At 44.6% G+C, this 21,825-nt stretch overlaps 1 protein-coding gene across 1 annotated transcript in view; it reads right to left on the bottom strand.

Moving 5' to 3' along the window:
* Positions 1 to 17,267: 17,267 nt before the first annotated feature.
* Positions 17,268 to 21,825, bottom strand: part of LOC140734482 (gamma-aminobutyric acid receptor subunit gamma-4-like) — a 622,978-nt gene continuing 618,420 nt past the window's right edge. Inside the window, exon 9 of the mRNA XM_073058485.1 lies at positions 17,268 to 21,035. Coding sequence (XP_072914586.1) covers positions 20,757 to 21,035 — 279 coding nt within the window. The 3' untranslated portion in view covers positions 17,268 to 20,756. The remainder of the gene's footprint in view (positions 21,036 to 21,825) is intronic.

Here is a 21,825-nt window from a genome sequence, read left to right as displayed (position 1 = left end):
GCTGAAAAATTGGAGTGACATGCAAATCCCAAACGGAAGGTATTTTTAAAAAATAGTGAAGTCTGCCTTTGGAAGCTGTTGTTGAAGTGAGACCCCAAAGGCACAATGCTATATATATCCCGTGACTGCTCCTGGTAGTATTAACCCAGATTTTTGTCTGGTCTGCTCACTTTGTCTTACTTTGCTTAAAGTGATATGGCAGTCTGGGGCAGCTGGTAGGATACAGAAATTGCACAGCAAATTCAAAAGGTTATAATGAAAAATAATACAAAGAATGTTTATATTGTGCCTCTTACATACTAAAGTATTCTTCCCAGAACTGTATGAAGAATAGATTTTAGCAGCATACTTATGGACATATTTTATAGAAGATGATGAAAATATTATATTATTATAATATAATTATATAATGTATAATATATTATTATATTATATTATACTCCAGGAATGAATATCTGTTATCTGTAAGTAGGAGGCCGTGCACAATCCTGATTTGATGGGGATGGACGTGAGAAGCACGGAGGAACATCTGGTGAAACTTCTGACATGCCTGTTTCGCTGCCCCTGCTACTGTGCGATCGAGAAATCTCCGGGAGGAAGGCCCCGAATCCTCAGCTTTCCCTGTTGCTTGGTGGCCGGGACTGAGGTCGAAGCCTTCGGCAGAGATGGTGCTCGGTGCTCGGTGTCGGAGGGCTGGTCGGAGGCTCGAAGTTTTTCGGACGGACTCAGAGTTGGCTGTGGTCGGATGCTTCCAGAGGCTGCATCGGGAAGCTTTGCGGCACTGGAGGTTCATGGCAGGAAGAGTTTTTCTTCCTTCTACCGTCTATGTGAGATGATGGGCTAGCGAGGACTTTGAGGCTTTCTTTTACCGTGTCCATGGTCTGCCCTTATCAAATTACGGCATTGCTTTGCACTGTTGTAACTATATGTTATAATTATTTGGTTTTTGTAAGTTAGTCTTGGTCTGTCTTGTGTTTTTTGTGATATCATACTGGAGGAACATTGTATCATTTCTTAATGCATGCATTACTAAATGACGATAAACGAGGACTGAGTGTCTAATTCTGTCTGTTGTTGACCAGAGGCATTACCTCTATTTCTGTCCCACAGATGCAACCTGTTTTGGTTTTGCATTGCCAAGAACTTCAGTTTTTTTTTATCCAAATAGATCTCCAGAGACATTCACTGACAATGAGGTTTCACTCTCGCCATGGCAGCTGTTAAAATGGAATAAAAATATGCAATTATCAATGAGAACATGAAGCCACCTGACTGTTGTGAAGACCCAACTACTCACTGATGTCTATCAGAGAATGTAATAGAGTTAATTATACAGCACAGGGTCTTCAGCACCACTTGTCCATTTCTACCCTTACCCAGCTGGCCTATATGTGACTCCTGACCTAGCCATGTGCTATTCTGATCAGTCCTCTGAAATGAGCTAAGAAGCCTCTCAATGCCTGGATGGACATTACATGCTCAGGAATTAATACAGAAGGTAGGCTGCAGCAGTCCATCAAGACCCCCACTTGAACATTTCCACATCTCACTTTGCTAGTGCAAGTCTCCATTTCTTCTCCCTCTCCTCCTTACTTGTCACTTTCCTTCATCACTCACTCTTACATGCAGTTTCACGTTGCCACCAGTCATAGAGTAAAGATGTTTCCTCTGCATCTGAAAGTTCATAATGATGCCCTCCTGTACGCTTTTTCATAAGACCATAAGACATAGGAGCAGAATTAGGACACGTTCCACTCTAGATTCTTATTTTAGATGTTATACAAGGCCATCTCATTCCTCTGACTGAAATTGAATATCTCAGTTTTTTCAACATTGACCATTGTTAACCAACCGAATGATCAGTCAATACATTAGTTAATGCTTTTATGCAGTTTACTAAAGTTCTTTCCCTTCTGATGAACCAGTGGGTTTGGAATAGCACCAACGTCTCTTCCATAATCTGCATCAGCACAGGTGTGCCACAAGGCTGTGAGCTTAGCCCCCTGCTCTACTCACTTTACACCTATGACTGTGTGGTTAAGCACAGCTCTAATGCCAGAGTCAACTTTGCTGACAAAATCAGAGGTGGCAACCAATCAGCATGAGGAGGGAGACTCAAAGTCTGGCTGAGTGGTGCCACAGCAGCAAGACCAAGGAGCTGATTATTGACCTCAGCAGGAGGAAACCAGCGGCCCATGAGCCAGTCCTCACCGGGGTATCAGGGGTGGAGAGAATTTTTAAATTCCTTGGTGTGAACATTTCAGAAGATCTGTTCTGGGCCCAGCATGTAAGTGCAATGACAAAGAATGCACAGCAGAACCTTTACTTTTCTTAGAAGTTTGAAAAGATTCAGCATGTCATCGAAAACATTGACAAACTTCTATAGATGTGTGGTGGAGAGTGTATTGACTGGCGGCATCAATACTACCCCACAACAAACAGGCTCTTGAACCACTGGGATTAACTTCACTTGTCTCGTCACTGAACTGTTCCCATAACCTATGTACGGACTCACTTTCAAGGACTTTTCATTTCATGTTCTCGATATTTACTGCTTATTTATTCATTATTTTTATTTATTGTTCTTTTGCATTTGCGCAGTTTGTTGTCTTTTGCACACTCGTTGTTTGTCCGTCCCATTGGGTGTGGTCTTTCATTGATTCTATAACTGTTCTTGGATTTTCTGCGTATGCCTGCAAGAAAATGAATCTCAGGACTGTACACTGTATGTACTTCAATAATAAATTTATTTTGAACTTTTGAACTTTGAACATCCACTAGTTTACAGTTATTGTATCTGATGTTTCCAAATGATCGACAATCGTTTTTGAACCAATTTGCTCCTGATAACGGATACTCTGCAGATCTACTTTTCTCTGTTGCCTTTCTGAACCACTTCCCTTTGCCCTGCTCTTTCTTCGCAAAATACCCATTTCACTAGGTAACCTGACTGCTCTTTTTGTACTCTTAGTCACTTAAACAAGTTAAACAACTGTTTAAAGGACCACATCTCACCCCTTCCTCCCCACCTGGCTTCATCACCCTCTAGCTAACCTTCCTCCCTTTCCCCACCTGCACCCTCACCCCTTCCTTCCTTCCTTTCCAGAAGGGTCTTGGCCTGAAACTTGAACTATTTATTTCTATAGACACTATCTGACCTGCTGAGTTCTTCCAGCATTTTGTGTGTTGCTCTGTATTTCCAGCATCAGCTGAATCTCTTGTGGTAAACAATTGGTTGCCCATGCCTACTGCTCCTGTTCTATTTATACTGAATTCAATTAGATTGTAAAAAGTGACTTTTGCTTTAGAAATTTGCATTTATTAGTTTGTAGTATATTTTTAATATATTTTTCTTTTCCCCTGTGCTGATGCAACAATATTAAAAAAGTGTTTGTGCAGGATTAGTGTAGTTCTGATGTTTCTCACTCCAGTGACCCGTAAAACTCAGTAAACCAGAGCTTCAGCTGAAAGACTGGAGGCCTTCCTCAGCCCTCATTCTACCAGGACTCAGAGTAGAAGCCGGTTAATATCTCAGGCATTCTGAACTGTGTGGAAAATTTCACATTCACGTTACCTTTGCTTCTTCTGCCATTTGCCATTCTTGACCCCTTCCCCCCACCAATGGGTGCAGTTTCTCTGGAACTTTTCTGTTGAGACCAGAATTTGAGACATCTCTAACATTTCTAAATGACCTCATCTCTTCCAAGGAGAATCGTCTCAGCTCCGGTGGTAATGCCCCTCATGCCTGAACTTGTTTTGGTAACTCTCTTCTGCATCCTTTCACAATCATCTACGTGTGCTGCTCAGTCCTGGAAACACTTGTGGCCAAACCACGGTCTCACTAAGACTCATTATGATCTCCTTTCTCCTGTAGAGCCCAGGATCCTGTATGATTAATCAGCATCCCCTCCCCTCCTCACCCTTGCTCTCTCTCTCTGTGAATTAATTATATATCTTCTCCTTGATCTCTCTGTTCATGCATTCATTTTAGAATTATGCCCTAGACTTTGGACTGTCTCTTCCCATTATTTGAATGAGATACAACACTTTGCATCTGTCAGCATTACATTTTATCTGCCCGTTCTGAAACCTAATCACATCCTCTTAGCATCTATATCCACACAGTTCAATGCTCTTCCAAATGATTTAAAGCTGGGAATATATACTTAACACTTTATACATCCAGGTCTAAGCCATGACTAAATATAGCAACTTTTGTGCCAATTATGTGAAGCCACCATTCCCCTCCTATCACAGATCCAGTTTTTATCTGAGAAAGCAACGTTAATTCCAACTAATCTAGGCATTCTGTTCTCCGCTGTGCTTATTTTTAGTGACAGTCACTTTTTGAATTGATATCTTCCATTTTCCACTCTATTCTCTAGCCATTCATTTCTTTATTTAATCTGTGCTATGTCCCTTTTGTATTTAATTTACATAAAGTCCTGGAAATACTTCCCCCTACAAACTGGTCAAAATTCTTTTCCACGCCCTTAAAGTCACTCATTGGTACAGCAAAGAAACAGGCCCTTCAGCCTACTGGACCTATGCTGATGTTTCTGCTGATCTACTCTAATCACATTGGCCCATGTTAGCCTCATATCCTTATGTGACTCTCGCTTCGGTTAGCAGCCCCTATACTAAGCTGTTCTGTGGCACGGAAGCTTGACTGGCCAAACTTAAGAAATCTTATTTGGGTGGATGCTGTGCGATGTGTCCCCTGTCACAAATCAGTACCACAAAATTACAAACGGTACACAATATGTGATTAAACGATTGGGCTTTATAATTCTTAATTTGACTATACGGTTAGTAAAGAAACAAAAAAAAGAAAAGGGCCCATTCTCATGAAACAGTCTAATATGCAAACGTTGGAGCTCACTGATAAGCTGGTCGTCCACCATCGACCTCCTCCGATCGTCGCTGCCCTTTGGACCCTCGCTCCACGTCCACCCTGTCCAGCGGTCTACCAACTCTCTCCATTCGCGTCTTCTCTCCCCGGCCAAAGCCCGCAAAAACCTTTCTTCCAGCCTCACAAGAAAGAACAACATTCCAAAGCCCCGTTATCTCTAGTCATAACCTGAACATCGCTGCTACAGAGCAACCATTACATTACCAGTGAAACATTACAGCGTGTTACACTTAATGCCTAGTCTATTCAAATGTCTGTCTAAATGCCTCTTAAAAATATAGAGTGTCTGATTCCACCACATACTCTGGCAGCGAGTTCCAGTTATCGACCACTCTGTAAAAACACTTTCCCCTCAGATCATCTATCATTTCCTTCACCTTAAATCTATACCACTTGTTTTAGATGCCCCTACCTACCATGGGATGAAGATTCTGACGTTCTACCACCTGACATCAATTTATTTACCTCATCCCTCAACCTTATCTGGTCCAGGGTAAACAAGCGCCGTCTGTCCGGTTTCTTCTTATAATAATGTTCCAATCCAGGCAACATTCTGGTTAACTTTCTTTCCACTCTCCCCAGCAAAATCACATCCCTATGGTGTTGAGAGCAGAATGGCATACAGTCGGGACCTGACTAGTGTTTTGCATTTTCTACTGATCTTCTCCATTCATGCCTCTGCCAGATTCTTGTTCTGGTGCCACTTTCACCTCCTGCACTGATGGAGATTCTCAAACGATGTTGCTGTGATTCGTCAGCCCCAGCATCGGTCAGCCCAAGCCAGACACTCGATTGTTCTTGTTCATCTGATTTACCTTCCAGCCGTTACTTTGCACACAACATCAAAGCTGTGTCGACAATCAAAATTCAAAGATTTGAAGTACGTTTATTTTCAAAGAATGTATAAATTACACAATCTTGAGATCTGTCTGCTTACAGGCAGCCTGGAAGCAAGAAATCAGAATGAAACCCAATTAAAAAAAAAGGCCAACATCCAATGTACGGAGAAAGAGAAAAAAAGCACAAATCGTGCAAACAATTGAAGTGAGCAACAGCATTCCGAACCAAATCGAGTCTTTAGATCTGAATCCCTGGAGCAGGCCTAAAGCCTTGGTCTCAGTTCATCATCTTAACAGGAAAATCGGCACGAAGCTCACAGATTCAAAGCTCAGCAGCCGGGGCAGTCTCACTGCCTCAGCGTCACGGGGAGAGGAGTGAACATCACGGGAGAGCGAGCAAAACTGGCCCGACACCCTGTCTTCCCAGTCTAGCTGTCAAGTAGACAGTAATGACAACTACAGCCATTAGAGTCAAATCTTTCAGCATCAAGGCATGAAGGTGAATATCTCGCATTGTTTCTGATAGGTCCTTCTACTTTCAGCCCTTTTTCTTGAGGTGAAGCTTCCTAAATCTCCTCTGAATCAATTAGTGGGTCTGTCGCCATGTTGTACGCTGTTTATTGGGTTGGCACTCCGGGTGGAAATATAGGCGAAGATCCATATTCTTCTAATAACCCACCATCACCAGACGTTGATCGTTTGTTTGACACACGTTATTTAAGCACACCCTCAGTCAAGCTTCCGTGCCACAGAACAGGTACACCTCTCCCCCAGTGTACAAATTTCCTCCAAGTCCTGTTTTGTAGGGATTTGACACACATGCCTGGCTTGCTCATGTTGACATATCCTGCTCTCCGGAGGTGTGTGGGGACTTTAATCAGGCTTCTGCACAAACTGCCTGGTTGCTTTAAATTCATTAGGTCCCAGAGATTAGTACCATGTTTCAGAGATGAACAGCAGATACACGTAGCCTTTCACTTACTCTCACGGGTGACTTGAGAAGGACAATAAAGAACCTCCGCCTTCCCAAGAATAAAGGAAGGAGTTGTCAATGATCAGAGTCCAAGCTCCAGCACAAATAAAGTTTACTGTACCAGCCTATTAGCACTGCAATAAATCCATTGACAAAACAGTAGACTGCCCAGAACCGATGTCTCTGCTCTTCTACAATAGCCCTGCTTCGGTCTCTCAAGACCAATTATTCCCTGAAACACTTCCAGAAAAAACTGCTTCTTGTCCCTGTCAGTGCACTTTGCAACAGCTGAGATATACACAGACACCAGGGAATTCTAACATCACTGGGGAATCCAAACAGGATTCACAAGATGATACAAGGAGAGTGGGTTCAGCAGTGGTGGTGGGGGGATTGAAATGAAAGTTGAAGAACACAGAGCACAGTAGCGATAGTAAATGCAGAAAGACAGAAATATACACAGAACATAGAACACTACAGCACTGGTCAGTTTATTCTGGTGCCCACAATGTTGTCCACATCTTGATCCAATTTCCAATGTCCTCCTCCTGAGTATCACCCATATCCCTCCATTCTCTTCATATTCATGTGTGTATCTAAAGTCCCCAAATGCCACCAAATTGCCCACCTTCACTAACTACCCTGGTTAACCAATTCCAAGCTCCTTCCAGAGAGTCATGTAATGGCACAGTAACAGGCACTTTGGCTGATCGAGTTTATGCCAAGCTATTATCCTGCCTAGTCCCATCGACCCTCAGTTGGACTACAGCCCTCCATACCCCTCCCATCCATTTATTCATCCAAATTTCTCTTAAGCGTTGAAACTGAACCTGTATCCACCACTTCTGCTGGCAGCTTGTTCCACACTTGCACCACCCGAGTGAAGAAGCTCCTTTTCATGTTCTCCTTAAACATTTCAACTTCCACACTTAACTCATGGCCCCTAGTTCTAGTCCGCCTAACATCAGTGGAAAAAGCCTATTTGTATTTACCCTATCTATATCCCTCATAACTTTGTATACTTCTAACAAATCTCCCGCATTCTCCTACACTCCAGGGAATAAAGTCCGAACTTATCCAACTCTAACTCAGGCCCTCAAGACCCAGCCACATCCTTTTAAATTCTCTTTGTACTCTTTCAGTCTTGTTGATATTTTTCCTGTAGGGCGGTGATCAGAATTGCACATGATTCTCCAAACTAGATTTCACCAATATCTTAAACAACTTCAGCATTACATCCCATCTCCTGTTCTCTGTATTTTCTTTTACGAAAGCGAATGTGCCAAAAGCTCTCTTTACGACCCTATCTACATATGATGCCACTGCCAAGGAATTCTGGATTTGTATACCCAGATCCCTCTATTCTATGACACTTCTCAGTGCCCTACCATTCACCATGCAAGTCCTACCCTGGTTTATCTTCCAAAAGTCTAACACCTCACATTTGTCTGCATTAAACTCCATCTGCCATTTCTCAGCCAATTCTTCCAGCTGGTCCAGATCCTGCTGCAAGCTTTGGTAGCCTTCCTCACTGTCTACTAAGCCTTCCATTTTCGTGTTATCTGCAAATTTGTTGATCCAGTTTCCTACGTTATCATCCAGACTGTTGACACAGATGACAAACAACAATGGACCCAGCACTAATCCCTGCATCACTCCACTAGTCACAGGCTCCAGTCAGAGAGGCATCCTTGAACTACCACTCTCCGGCCTCTCCCACAAAGCCAATTTTCAATCCAAATTACTACCTCATTTTGTATGCCAACTGAGAGAGCCTTCTTGACCAACCTCCCATATGAGACCTTGACAAAGGCCTTGCTAAAGTTCATGTAGACAACATCCACTGTCTTTCTTTCATCACCTTTCCTGAGAGCCTTCTCAAAAATCTCTGTAAGATTGGTTAAACATGGCCTACCACACACAAAGCCATGTTGACTATCGCTTATCAGTCCTTTAGAATACCTTTCAACGACATACCTACTACTGGTTACCATGGTAGCATAGCCATTAGTGTGAGGCTATTTACAGCTTGGAGCGTTCCAGAGTTTGGAGTTCATTTCTGGCACCATCTGCAAGGAGTCTGTTCATCCTCTGTGAATGTGTGGGTTTTCCCTGAATGCTCCACTTCAACATAGAGCATAGAACAATACAGGACAGTACAGGCCCTTCAGCCCACAATGTTGTTGCGACCCTTAAACCCTGCCTCCCATATAACTCTCCACCTTAAATTCCTCCATATACCTGTCAAATAGTCTCTTAAATTTCACTAGTGTATCTAGTGTTTCCTCCCACATTCCCAAGGCATACCATGTAGATCATATATGTCAAACTCAAGGCCCGGGGGCCAAATCCGGCCCGCGGTGGAATTATCTTTGGCCCGCGAGATAATATCTAATTACTATTAAAGCTGGCCCCAGTAATCGAAGCGCCTATGGCGTATGATATGGCTAATGCTGACTTTATTCAGGTACCAGGTTTTCAGGGTTTTTAGTGTTTTTTCTGCAGTCTTCTTCATAAGAAACGGAATTTGTAAAATGAAACACTTTGTAGTTATAGCAGAGACTGAGACACATGAGAGCAGGCTGAAAAAACGGAGGCAACGAAAGCTGCGTTCGCACGCGTCCGACTGATCCGGCCCGCATGAAGCTGCATTTTGCTCAATCCGGCCTGTGACCTAAAATGAGTTTGACACCCCTGAATTGATCACTATTAGTTGTCCTGTGATTACGGTCAGGGTTAATCAGGTCTATCTGGTATGCTGGAGCAGTGTGTGGTGTGATGGGCCAGATGGGCCTAGTTCATGTTGTATTCTCTAAATAGATAAATACTGATGTCAAGCTCAAGGCCTAATTTTCTGGTGTATTCTTAAAGCCTTTCTAAAAAATGGAACAACATTAGGTATCCTCCAATCCTCTGGCACGTCTTTCCACGGGGATTGCTCACTCTGCGATTCTCTTGTCCACTTGTCCCTCCCAGCACTTACCCCTGCAAGTGGCCTAAGTGCTACACCTGCCTATTTACCTCCTCCCTCTCCTCCATTCAGGGTCATAGGCATTCCTTCCAGGCGAGGCAACTCTTCCTTTGTGAATCTGCTGGGGTTGTCTATTGAGTCTGGCGCTCCTGGCGTGACCTCCTCTGCATCGGTGAAACCCATCGTAAATTGGGGAACTACTTTCTTGAACACTTCCACTCCATCCACCGCAAGCAGGACTTGCCAGTGGCCAAACATTTTAATTCGGATTCCCATTCCCGTTCCGACGTGTCAGTTCAGGGCCGCCTCTTGTGCCAAGATGAGGCCACCCTCAGGGTGGAGGAGCAACACCTTATATTCTGTCTGGGTAGCATGAATATTGATTTTCCCTTCCGGCAAACAGATTTCCACCCCCCTCTATTCCCCACTCTAATCTTCGCCGTGTCTTCATCATTCCTTCCGACCTTCTCCACTCTGAGGCAGAACATTCTGTCCTCAATAAGGGCCTCACTTTTTCCCCCTTCACATTCACCTCCACCTCAGTGAGTTCCATGCCTGCCACATCACAGGGATCACTCCCTCCACAATTCCTTTGTCTGTTCATCCCTCCCTACTAGCCTCCAACCTGATGGCATGAATACGAGTTTCTCCTTTGGGTAAACAAATCCCCCCCCCTCCCACCTATTCCCCATTCTGACCTTTTACCTCTTCTCACCTGCCTATTACTTTCCTCAGGACCCCTCCTCCATCCCCTTCTCCTATGGTCCATCTCCTATCCCATTAGATTCCTTCCTCTCCAGCCCTGGACTTCTCCCACTCACCTGGCTTCACCTATCACCTTCCAGGTAGCCTCCTTCCCCTCCCCCCACCTTTTTATTCTGGCAGCTTCCCCCTTCCTTCTCAGTCCTGAAGAAGGGTCTCAGCCTCATTTCCATAAATGTTACCTGACCTGCTGAGTTCCTCCCACATTTTGTGTGTGTTGCTTTAAATTCTTCTGCTTGGGCCCTGCAAATTCTACACTAACCTCCCACAAGGTCAGGCCCTGGGGATTTATCCACCCTAACAGGCTTCAAAACAGCAGGCACCTCCTCCTCTGTAATCCACATGCAGTCCGTGACTTCACTGGTCAGTTCTGTGGACTGAGTAAATACCGATGCAAAAATCCCCCATCACTATCAGCATAGATAGCCACACTGATCTTCAAGTGGATCAGTTTCGTCCCTTGCTATCCTATTGGTAGAAGCCCTTGGGATTCCTCTTCACCTTGTCTGCTAGAGTAAGCTCAACCCTTCGTTTAGCTCTCATGATTTCTCTCTTAAATATTCCCTTGCATTTCTTATGCTCCTCAAGTACCTCATTTGTTCCTGGCTGACTATACTTGCAATGCACCTCCCTCTTAACCAGGGCCTCATTATCTCTCAGTTCCTTTAACCTGTTTGCCTTTTATTCTGACAGGAGCTCTCAAAATTTCACTTTTGAAGGCATCCTACTTACCAAGTATGTCTTTGCCATAAAACCACCTGTCCAAACCCGCACTTGTCAGGTCATCAATGATACCGTCATAATTGGCCTTTCTCCAGCTTAGAATCTCAGTCCAAGACCCAGACCTATCTTTCTTCATTATCATCTTGAAACTAATGGAATTATGATCACCAGTTTTAAACTGGGAAAATGGGCTGACGATGGCAGATGGAATTTAATGCAGAGCAGTGTGAGGCATTACACCCTGGGGTGATAAACCAGGGTAGGGTTACGTGATGACTGAGTAGGGCACTGAAGAGAGCAGTGGAACAGAGGGATCTGGGAATAGAGATTTCTAATTCCTTCAAAGCGATGTCACAAGCAGATAGAGTTCTAAAGAAAGCTTTCGGTACATTAGCCTTCATAAATCACAGTACTGAGTACCTGAGTGAGGATGGTTTGTTGAAGTTATAGTAGACATTGGTGAGGATTACTTTGGAGTATTGTGTACAGTACTGGTCACCCACCTACAAAAGAGATATCAATAAGATTGAAAGAGTGCAGAAAAATATTATGAGGATGTTGCCAGGACTTGGGGGCCTGAGTTATAGGGAGAGGTTGGATAGGTGAGGACTTTATTCCCTGGAGCGTAGGCAAATGAGAGGAGATGTGATTGTAGTGTACAGAATTATGAGGGATTTAGATAGGGTAAGTATAAGCAGGCTTTTACCACTGAGATTGGGTGAGACTAGAACTAGAGGTCATGGGTTAAGAGTGAAAGGTGAATAGCTTAAGAGATACATGAGGGAGAATTTCTTCACTCAGAGGGTGGTGAGAGTGTGGAACGAGCTGCCAGTGGAAGTGGTGGATTTGAGTTTGATTTTAACATATAAGAGAAATTTGGATAGGTACATAGATGGGAGAGGAAATGAGGGCTGTGGCCCAGGTGCAGGTCGATGGGAACAGGCAGATTAATGGTGTGGCATGGACTAGAAGGGCTTGTTTCTGTGCTGTGGTGTCTATGACTCTATGTTCCATTACACACATTTCTGTCAGCTGCCCTGCCTTGTACTCTATTAGGAGATCCAGCATCACACTCTCTTTAGGTGGGTCCTCCATTTATTGATTAAAAGAATCTTCCAGGAACATGTCAGAAAAACTCGACCCTATCCAGCCCTCCTACGGTGTGGGAGTCCCAGTCAATTACTGGAAAATTAAAATCACCTATCACAACTATATGTTGCTTGCAACTGTCTGCGATCTCTCTGTAAATGAGCTCCTCTGAATCCCACGGACAACTGGGTGGTCAAGAGTATGATCATATTAAAGTGCTTATCATGTTCTTATTGCTCAGTTGCACCCTAAAGCCTCAATAAGCATGCTCTGCAGCCTGTCCTATCTGACTAGCAATACCGCCCCTCCCTCTCTATCATGTCTAAAACAAAGGAATGCTGGGAACACCCAGCTGCCAGTCCTGCCCCTTCTGTAATCAAGACTCACTAATAGCTACAATATCATAATTCCATGTGCTGATCTATGCACTAATTGCTTACCAACAATAATCCTTGGATTTAAATAGACATAACCCAGAATGCTTAAAAGAAAACATGTCCGTCACATCCTTGATCCCGCTCACCAAGGACATTTTGTGTCCCTTTTTGGTCTTCCTAATTGCTTTCTTGAGCACTTTGCTGCTATCTTTATATTTCACAAGGGCCTACTCTGATTTTTGCTTCCTGAGCCTTACGTGTGCTTCAATTTCCTTCCTGACTAAATTTAAGACATCTTGGGTCATCCAAGGTTCCCTTACCTTACCATCCTTTTCCTTACTCCTTGCCAGAATATACTGACCCTGAGCTCTGATTAGCTGGTTTTTAAACAACTTCCACATGTCAGACATGGACTTGTTCAATAGCTCTCAACACCCATAAGTTCTTGCCTTATCCTGTTATAGGTTGCTCTTCCCTAATTTAGTACCTTCCTGCAAAATCCACTTTTATCCTCAGCCATAACAAGCTTAGAACAAAATGTGGTATGGTCATTACTTTCAAAATGTTTCCTCATTATAATGTCTGTCATCTAGCCTGGCTCATTTCTCAAAACAGATTCATTATGTTCTCTCCATGTACTGTTTCCAAAACCTCTCTTGGATGCTCTGAAGAAATTCCACCCCATGTCAGCTCCTTGTATGAGGAAAGGTTCAATCAATAGTGGGGAAGCTAAAGTGCCCAGTATAAGCCCTGTGGTTTCTGCACCTTTCCATGATGGTTCCAAAAGGAGACCACAATCAGTGTGGATAGGTAATATCATCCCTTCTTCACTGACAATCAAAACAGGCACCTTGAGTATGCATGCTTAGCCCACTGCTCTGCACTCATGTCTATGCAGCAAGGCAAACCTTAAACACCATTTATAAATTCACTGATGACAACATGTCATTGGTAGAATCTCAGAAGGTGACGAGGCGTACAACAATGAGATGGATCAGCTGGGTGAGTGGTGCTGCACCAACAACCTCACACTCATCGTCAGGAAAACCTAGGAGTTTAGGAAGGGGAAGGTCCTCATTGAAGGGTCAGTGGTTGAAAGGGAGAACAGCTTCAAGGTCCTGGGTGTCAGCATCTCAGAGGATCTATTCCGGGCCCAACACATTAATGTAGCTGCTAAGAAGCACACAAGCAGCTTCATGTCAGTAGGAGTTTGAGAGCATTTGGTAAATCACCAAAGATTCTTTCAGATTTTTGTATATACGTGGAGAGAATTCTGACTGGTTGCATCACAGCCTGGTCTGGAGGCTCCAATATACAAGATCAAAAAGGGTTGCAGAGTGTTGTTGATTTAGCCAGTTCCACCACAGCAAAACCAGAGGACATCTTCACAAGGTGGTGCCTCAAGAGGGGGGTGTCCCTCACCATCTGGGATATGCCCTCATCTCATCACCACCATCCGAGAGGAGGTACAGGAGGTGAAGACCCCCAATAAATTATCTAAGAGTGAGCTTCATAACTGAAAAGAGTGGCACGATAACGTAGCAGCTAGCATAATGCCAGCTGTAAGATCCAGGTTACATTCCCTCTACTGTCTGTAAGGAGTTTGTACATTCTCCCTGTGACTGAGTGGGTTGTCTCTAGGTGCTCCCGTTTCCTCCCACATTCCAAGGATGAAGGGGTTATAGCTGGTAAATTGTGGGTATGCTAAGTTGGTGTCAGAGGCATGGCTACACTTGGGCATTTTTGCTGGATTTGGTCACTCCTGCAGCAAGGTAGGCTAAGGGGTGACCTTGATAGGTATATACAATAATAAGGGAGATAGTTATGGACAATAGTATGAATCATTTTTCCCACAATGGGGGTGTCTAGGATAAAAAGGCTTTGGTGCAGGAGAGAGGGAGAAGATTAGAATGGAGAAGGTAGGCGAAGGTGTGATCTTGATAGGTATATACAATAATAAGAGAGATAGTTAGGGAAGATAGTATCCTAAGGGGTGACCTTTATAAAATAAAAAGGGAGGTAGTTATGGAAGATAGTATCAATCAATGTTTTCCCCACAAAGGGGTGAATGGGCAAGAGGGCTTTGGTGTAAGGTGAGATGGAGGAGATTAGAGTGTAGAAAGAGAATTTTTCACAAATTAAGAGTATGGAACACCACACTGCTTGGGTGGTGGAGGCAGAGACTGTCACACCATTTAAAAAGTATCAGATATTTGAATTGCCAAGACTGAAATCTGAGGATATAATATGTAATGGGTAGAGTGAGCAGCACGGACATAGGGCGAACCACCTGTTTTTGTGATTCTGATTTGGTTTTAATGGAACCAAGTCTCCTTCAACCACTTCCTTGTAGTTTCCATAAGCTCTCTCAAGTGCTGCTGCTGTTTGAACTGGTCAGTAACCCTAGCCACTGATTATTTTTGCCTTTTGCTTTCTCCCATCCCTACTACCATAATGCCATCCTTTCCCATGCCTTCCTATTACACTTGCCCTGTTTAAATATCAATACCCAGGAATGGCATATTTCCAACTTTGCTCTTTTTGCAATCAGATCTCTAACATAGATCTTGGATCTTGCACTAATTTATTTCAATGCATGTAATTCATTTTTCATTAGGTGGGGCAACAGGGGTTGTCAGCACAATACATTGTAGATGCTGGGGTCAAAGCAACATGCACATCACACTGGAGGAACTCAGCACGTCGGGCAGCATCCGTGGAAACAAAGTCAACGTTTCGGGCCAAGACCCTTTGTCAGGTGGTCGGTAAAGCTGGAGCTGTTGTTGAATGCCATGGGCCAGTGGCTGTAGTCCTAGATTTTGAAGATGGGAATTCCTGGAACTTGTGAGGTGCCAGACCTGGATTAAGCCAGGTCTAAATGCTGTCCAAATGTTATTGCTTGTAGGTACAGGCAGTTTCATATTTTGAGGAGCTATGATTGAATTTCAGAGTTGTGTAACTATCAGTGAACATCCCCAGAGCTGACCTTGTAGGTCATCAATGCAGCAGCTAAAGATTCACACTCACATCACGTGAGAGATGTCCTTGGGCTGAGGTGATTGATAATTTAGTAAAGGCAGCCATCTCCCAGCTGGAATAAGGGGGACAATTTCACTTGCTTCCCAATTACTTTTTGCTCATTAGGTCATTGATGCTATACACACACACACACACACACAAACCACTCTCCCCTCATATCTATAAAGCACATGATAATGTGCTACATCAAAGGTTAGAAAATAGAAGTTTATGGGGCAGGGGAGACATACTGGTGTACAGTATGCCAGCCCAGAACATTGATGATTGAGTTCTTCAGGACAGTCCTCATTGACCTTCCCACCACCACAAGTTCAGCAGCAGCATTAATGATGACAGTATAATGCTCAATTCCATTCACAACTTCTCAAAGTAAACAGACTATGCCTGCAAGCAACAACAGCTGCAGATGTCACAGCAGACTAGGTAACTTCTCCAATTTTAACTGAACCCAATTGCAGAGAAAAATCACACAAAATTAGAGGAAAAAAATACAACAAAGCTTTACTGAATTCCTTAGCAGGCAAGGTACAGGGTTCAAAAAAACTCACAATCAAAGTCAGAATCCAAAATAAGTATTAAGTAAAGTTCCAGAAGCTAGAGATTCCTGCAAACAAAAGCAAGACTTCACTTACAAAGGACAATTTCAAAACTAAGTAAAGAAACCAGGGACAATGAACTTATATAGGGGTGCAAACGAGGCACAGGTGATAACAATGAACTAATAATTAGTCTAGTAGGCAGGTGAGCAGGAAGCGGGTGGCCTTGTCACCTCTGCCTCCCTCTGGTGGCTAGCTTGAGGTGTGACCGGAGAACATTAAACAATGGCGAGTAACTAACTGGCTCACCACCAGTTTCTCAAGGGCAGTTAAGGTACAGGGAATGAATTCTGTCCTCACCTGCAAAGCTCACATCTGTAATACGTGAACAGGAAGAAGGAGGCTACAAAGGAATATAGATGGCAAAAGTGAGTGGGCAAAGATCTGGCAAATAGAGTGTGATATGGGAAACAGAAATGATCGGTTTGGTGGGATGTTATCTAAATATGAGGGAGTTCAGAGCTTTGATAGGCGGAGGGATCGGGCTGGTCCAGCATGTTAGGTAAAGGGCAGGTACTGCAAATAATTAGGAATACTGACATGTTTATTTTGTTTTACGAGAGGGATAAGTAGGGTGGTGGATCCTCAGCTATGTAGAATGCTGGTGAGACATCTGGATCACTGTGTACAGTATCAGGCAACTTCTTTGTTCTACAGATGCACAGTAGAGAGCATCCTAACACGCTGTGTAACTGCTTGCTATGGAAACTGCTCTGTGGTGGACAGGGTATTTCCACAATGAGTCACTGGCACCAGCCTACCTGTCATCAAGGACATGTATAAGGAAAGGTGGTGGAAGAAGGCCAGTAACATCCTGAAGGTTCTCACCCATCCTGCTTGACTGTTTGTCCGACCCCCATCATGCTATGTAGCATCCACACCAGGACCACCAGACTCAAAAGAGTTACTTTCTCCAAGCAGAAAGCTGATGAACACCCCCACTTACTAACCCACCCCTCCACTTACCACTCCTTTATTATGTCCTGTTTGTCACTTTCTGTGCAGACACTCCTGTGCCTAGTGTCACTTTATGGACATTCGATCAGTCTATGTACAGTGTATAAGCTGTCAAGTATTCATATTTATTGTGTTATTTTTATAATGTTCTTTATTTCTTGTGTATCATCAGATCTGGAGTAACAATTTTTTTTTCTCCTTTACACCTGTGTACAAGAAATGACATGAAACAATATTGAATCTTAAGGAAAGACCTTAATGGGAACAGATCAGAGGTTTACCAGACTGATACTTGGAATGCAGAGGGTTTGCTTTATGAGGAAAAGTCTGACAGGCTGCACTTGTATCGATTGGGATTTAGGAGAGGAGATTCGATTAAAACATTTTAATCCTAAGGGCTGGATGCGGGAAGATGTTTCTGGACCTGGTGGTGGGGATGAGGGTTACTGTTTATTAGTAAGGAGCTGGCCATTTAAGAGAGTGATATGAAAAGAACTGCTTCTTAGGTTTTTGAGTCTTTACAACACTTCCTCAAAAGGTAGTGGGAAGCAGAGTGCATGAATATTTTGAAGGCAGATGGAGATACGTCCCTGATCAGCCAGGAGGCAAAAAGTTACAGGAGTAAGTGTCATGTAGGCAAGGTTACATTCGTAGCAGCCATGATCTATTAATCACAGAACAGATTCAAGTGGTTGTGTCAAAGTCCTGCACTTGATTCAAACGTGCACTGACTTGGATCTTGCTTAGTTCTGTATACCAACTTCTTTGTCCATACACCAAGGGCAGTGGCAGTCAGCGGTATGGGCCAGTGCAGTATCCCATTAGACAGCGGAGTACGAGTGGCAATTGTAAGAAATGTACATTACTTTCACCCTGACCAAAAATGGAACAATAGACATCAGGAACACAAATGCCCTGGGCACTGTCAGCAGATTAGAGGTGAACATCATTCTGTGCAATACTTGTCAATGGTTCACCTGTGACAGAAGGTAGAATAATTGGGAATGGTATGGTCCCATTGGATTTGCTGTGCATCTCATGGAAAGAACAAATCTGGCTCCTTTTCAGCCCTACTGTATAGCTGCTGGTGTAGTGGTGAATCAGTCTGACTGACCAGTGTTCCTCAGCACAGCAGATGATACTCTTTTGGTGCTGTCACTGTTATGACTGGTACTTCAATGGTCAGCCCTAGTGGATGAACTCCTTGGCCACTCTGGCTGAAGGTTATATGGATGTATATGTCTTTGCCACTCACATATAGGCTCTTGCTTTGCTGAAGTCCACCCATCTGTTAGCTCTTTAATTTTTCACCACCATTCACCTCCAGATGTGCAAGAATAACTTGAGATGTCCTTCCACATTTTGTCCTGCGTTGCGCCTCACCAGATACATCTCACGTTGCTCACTGGTGTACTACGTTCCTCACTCCACTAGGGCTGGTCTCCTGGCTCACTGGTCCATGGGATTAATGTGGTGGAAGATCCACATTGCCTCCCCAACTCCAGGATGGAACTGCCAGATATGTTCTAGATGCACAACCTGTTGGAAGCTGGTCTCATGTGAAGAGGAGACTTGGTCTCCATAAGGAGTATCTGATGGTCACCTCTCCAATGTCACATACAGGTGCATACACCTCAGATAGACAGGTGAGGGTGAGGTCCAGTAGGTTTATCGCTGGTGCTGGTTCACTTAGTATATGCCACAGGCTCTTTCATCTTAGACTTGGCCAGCTAGATCAGTAGTGGTGCTTCCACCCTCTCCTGTTGACAGATAATGAAGTCCTCACCCAGATCACACCCTGTACATTTGCTGCTCTCAGTGGCTCTTCCAAGGATTCTTCCACAAGGAGTAGCCCTGCTTCATTAGCTGGGGCTCAGATTAGAGGGTTGCAATCAGGGGAAAAGTTTCCTTGCCTGACACTGTGGCTCTTCATGAGGTCATGAGGCAAAGTTGAGGCCTGCTGTGCCCCCTCAGGCAGGCTGGAGCTTTCTGTGGGTGTGGCAATAAAGGGCTGAGGGATTACCTGGGCCTTAAGTATCAGATGCTCCTAATGAAATGCTAAGTAAAACAAAAAACTGGAGATACCAGGGAATCTTTGGTCTGCCTTGCACCAAAGTAGCAGAGACTGGTAAAAGGGAAAACTTGTTTTTCATGTGGGTATAGGATCCAGACAACAACAACAAGGCATCAAACCTTTCCCCCACACGTCACCCCACCAGCAACCTGCAAACTGTAATTGGCATTTCTGAAGGAGACAATGGTAACAACCTCACAAAATTTGATCAGTGATTTCTGTTGAATAAAAACCCCTGGTTCAACTGCACTTAGAGCAGGGGTTCCAAATCTGTTGATGGTAGGGGTGTATGGCATAAAAAAGGGTGGGAACCCTTGCTTTATGTATTGTCACCACATCACAGGAAGGATGTGGTAGCAACAGAGAGAGTCCAGAAGAAATTGACCAAGATGATGCTTGGAATGGAGGGCAGAAATTGGATGATCTATGCTTATCCTCACTGGAAAATGAAAGGTGAGCTTATAGATGTTTACGGAACTGTGAGAGGCATAGATAGCATAGAGTCTTTAACCAGGGTTAGAAAGTCTAGAACTAAAGGGCAAAGATCCAAGGTGTGAATGGAGATCTGAGGGGCAGGATTTTCACACACAGGTTGGTGAGCTAGCAAAGGCGGTGGTAGAGGCAGGTCTGTTTGCAGTCGATTGGAACATGGAAAGAAAAGGAGCAGAAGGAAATGGGCCTAATGAGGGAAAGTGCAAGGTATAGGGTATGTTGAATGAAGTGTATGTCATCTGCAGTTTCCATTGTTGATTTCCCATTCATTTATCAGTTTTCTTTCTTGCTGTTGAAGTCACTCACTGTTTCCCCCTACCTGTTTCTGTTATTTTTCCCACCCTGGAGAGGTAGGGCATTCATGTGACTCAGACAGAGTAAATGGGAACAGGGCTTCACACCAGCTCCAACATGCCAAACAAGATTCCCACCTGATCAAATCCCATTTGCCCGTGTTTGGCCCGCACCAAGCACGGACTATCTCAGTGATGGCCAGTGCTTGGTCACACAGGTCAGAAGATCCCCCCGCTTGCTGGTGGACCGCGTGGTGGTTGGATCTGGCCTCAGTGTGCTGGGCAGAGACAGGGTGGATGCAGTTGGAGGGGTGGTAGATAGCAGAGTGATCTGAGCCACCCAGCAATTCCAACTAGCACTAGGACAATAACGGAGCTCTGATGGAAAAGGGGACCTGGGCATCCTGACGGTGCCCTCTATGTTGGGTAGATTCCTGTCACTTAGTCCAGGGTAGATGGACTCGCCACTGCCAGTCAAACTAACACCATAGAGCTCACAGTATGAGCCCAATCTTCCAATTGTTGGCCCTCCCCATCTAACTTGGCCCATCTGCTTACACCACCTGCCCTTAAGCCCCGATCCAATAATCTGCCAGGAGAGAAGATGGGAAGAAGTTTTATTGCAGAATTGAGTGGCGGTGTGCGAGGGAGAGACAGGGTCACAGGTAGAGGTAAGCAATCCAGTAAACGAGGTTAAAGAGGAGGAAAGCAGTGGGAAAGAAAACGCGAGAGTAGGCGTCCAGCCGGGATATGTGGATCCGGACGTGTCCCCGGCGCCAGGTGCCCGTCTGACAGTCATCAATGCAGCAGAAAAAGGAGCGGCAGTCCTTCCCCTCCAGGCAGTCCTCCACCAAGTCTTCCTCCGGCTCCTGCCACTGGTCCAGGTTGTTGACGGTGATGGTGGTGAAGCAAGGGTCTGTACCTGGTGGGCAGGATTCCTGCGGAGAAACACAGCTGATCAACTTGGGGAGGCATTTGTGGTGTTACCTACAGTGGTATTGTGGGCAATATAGCCACACTCCTTCTGTACGTGACACTCCTCCCTGAACCTCTTCATCATTCCTCTAACCTACTCCTACACATTCTTAGCCCTCCCTATCCCTCCACAGCTCACTGTCTTTCTCTGCCATTCCTAACACCTACTCTGCCTCAACAACTTCCTGACCCTCTATCATTCCCAACATCTACCCCTACCCCCACACCTCCCTCTCACCTACAAACACTCCTCCCCTATCTCCCTGACCCTCTAACACCAGCCCAATACTCACATGCCTCCCAGCACCCGCACCATCCCTACACTTGCCCTACTGTTCCACACTTCCTTAAGCCTTCTCCCCACACCTACTCCTGCCCCTCCCACATCTCCCTGCTACTCCCAACACCAGCCCAATACCCACATGCCTCCCTGCACCCGCACCATCCCTACACTTGCCCCACTGTTCCAGAGCATAAGCCTCCTCCCCCACACCCAGCTACCACTGCCCCTCCCACACCTCTCCACTCCTCTTCACCTCTCCCCAGCAATGCCAACATATCTCTGTGCCTACCCCTTGCTCCCTCCACTCTCTGCCTTTTCCATTCCCAAGCAAATATCTCCACTCCTTTTCATTTCTCTGGACCTGTCCTATTTTACATTGGCAAGGCCAAGTATAATGGCCATTTTTCAAAACATCCACATTCTGTCCATAATGGCTACCTTGAGCTTCCAATTGCATGCAATTCAAATTC

This window comes from Hemitrygon akajei, chromosome 10, assembly GCF_048418815.1.
Source record: "Hemitrygon akajei chromosome 10, sHemAka1.3, whole genome shotgun sequence".
Taxonomy (NCBI): Eukaryota; Metazoa; Chordata; class Chondrichthyes; order Myliobatiformes; family Dasyatidae; genus Hemitrygon; species Hemitrygon akajei.
Note: the sequence above shows the minus strand (reverse complement) of the source record. Positions and strands in the feature narration are given on the sequence as shown.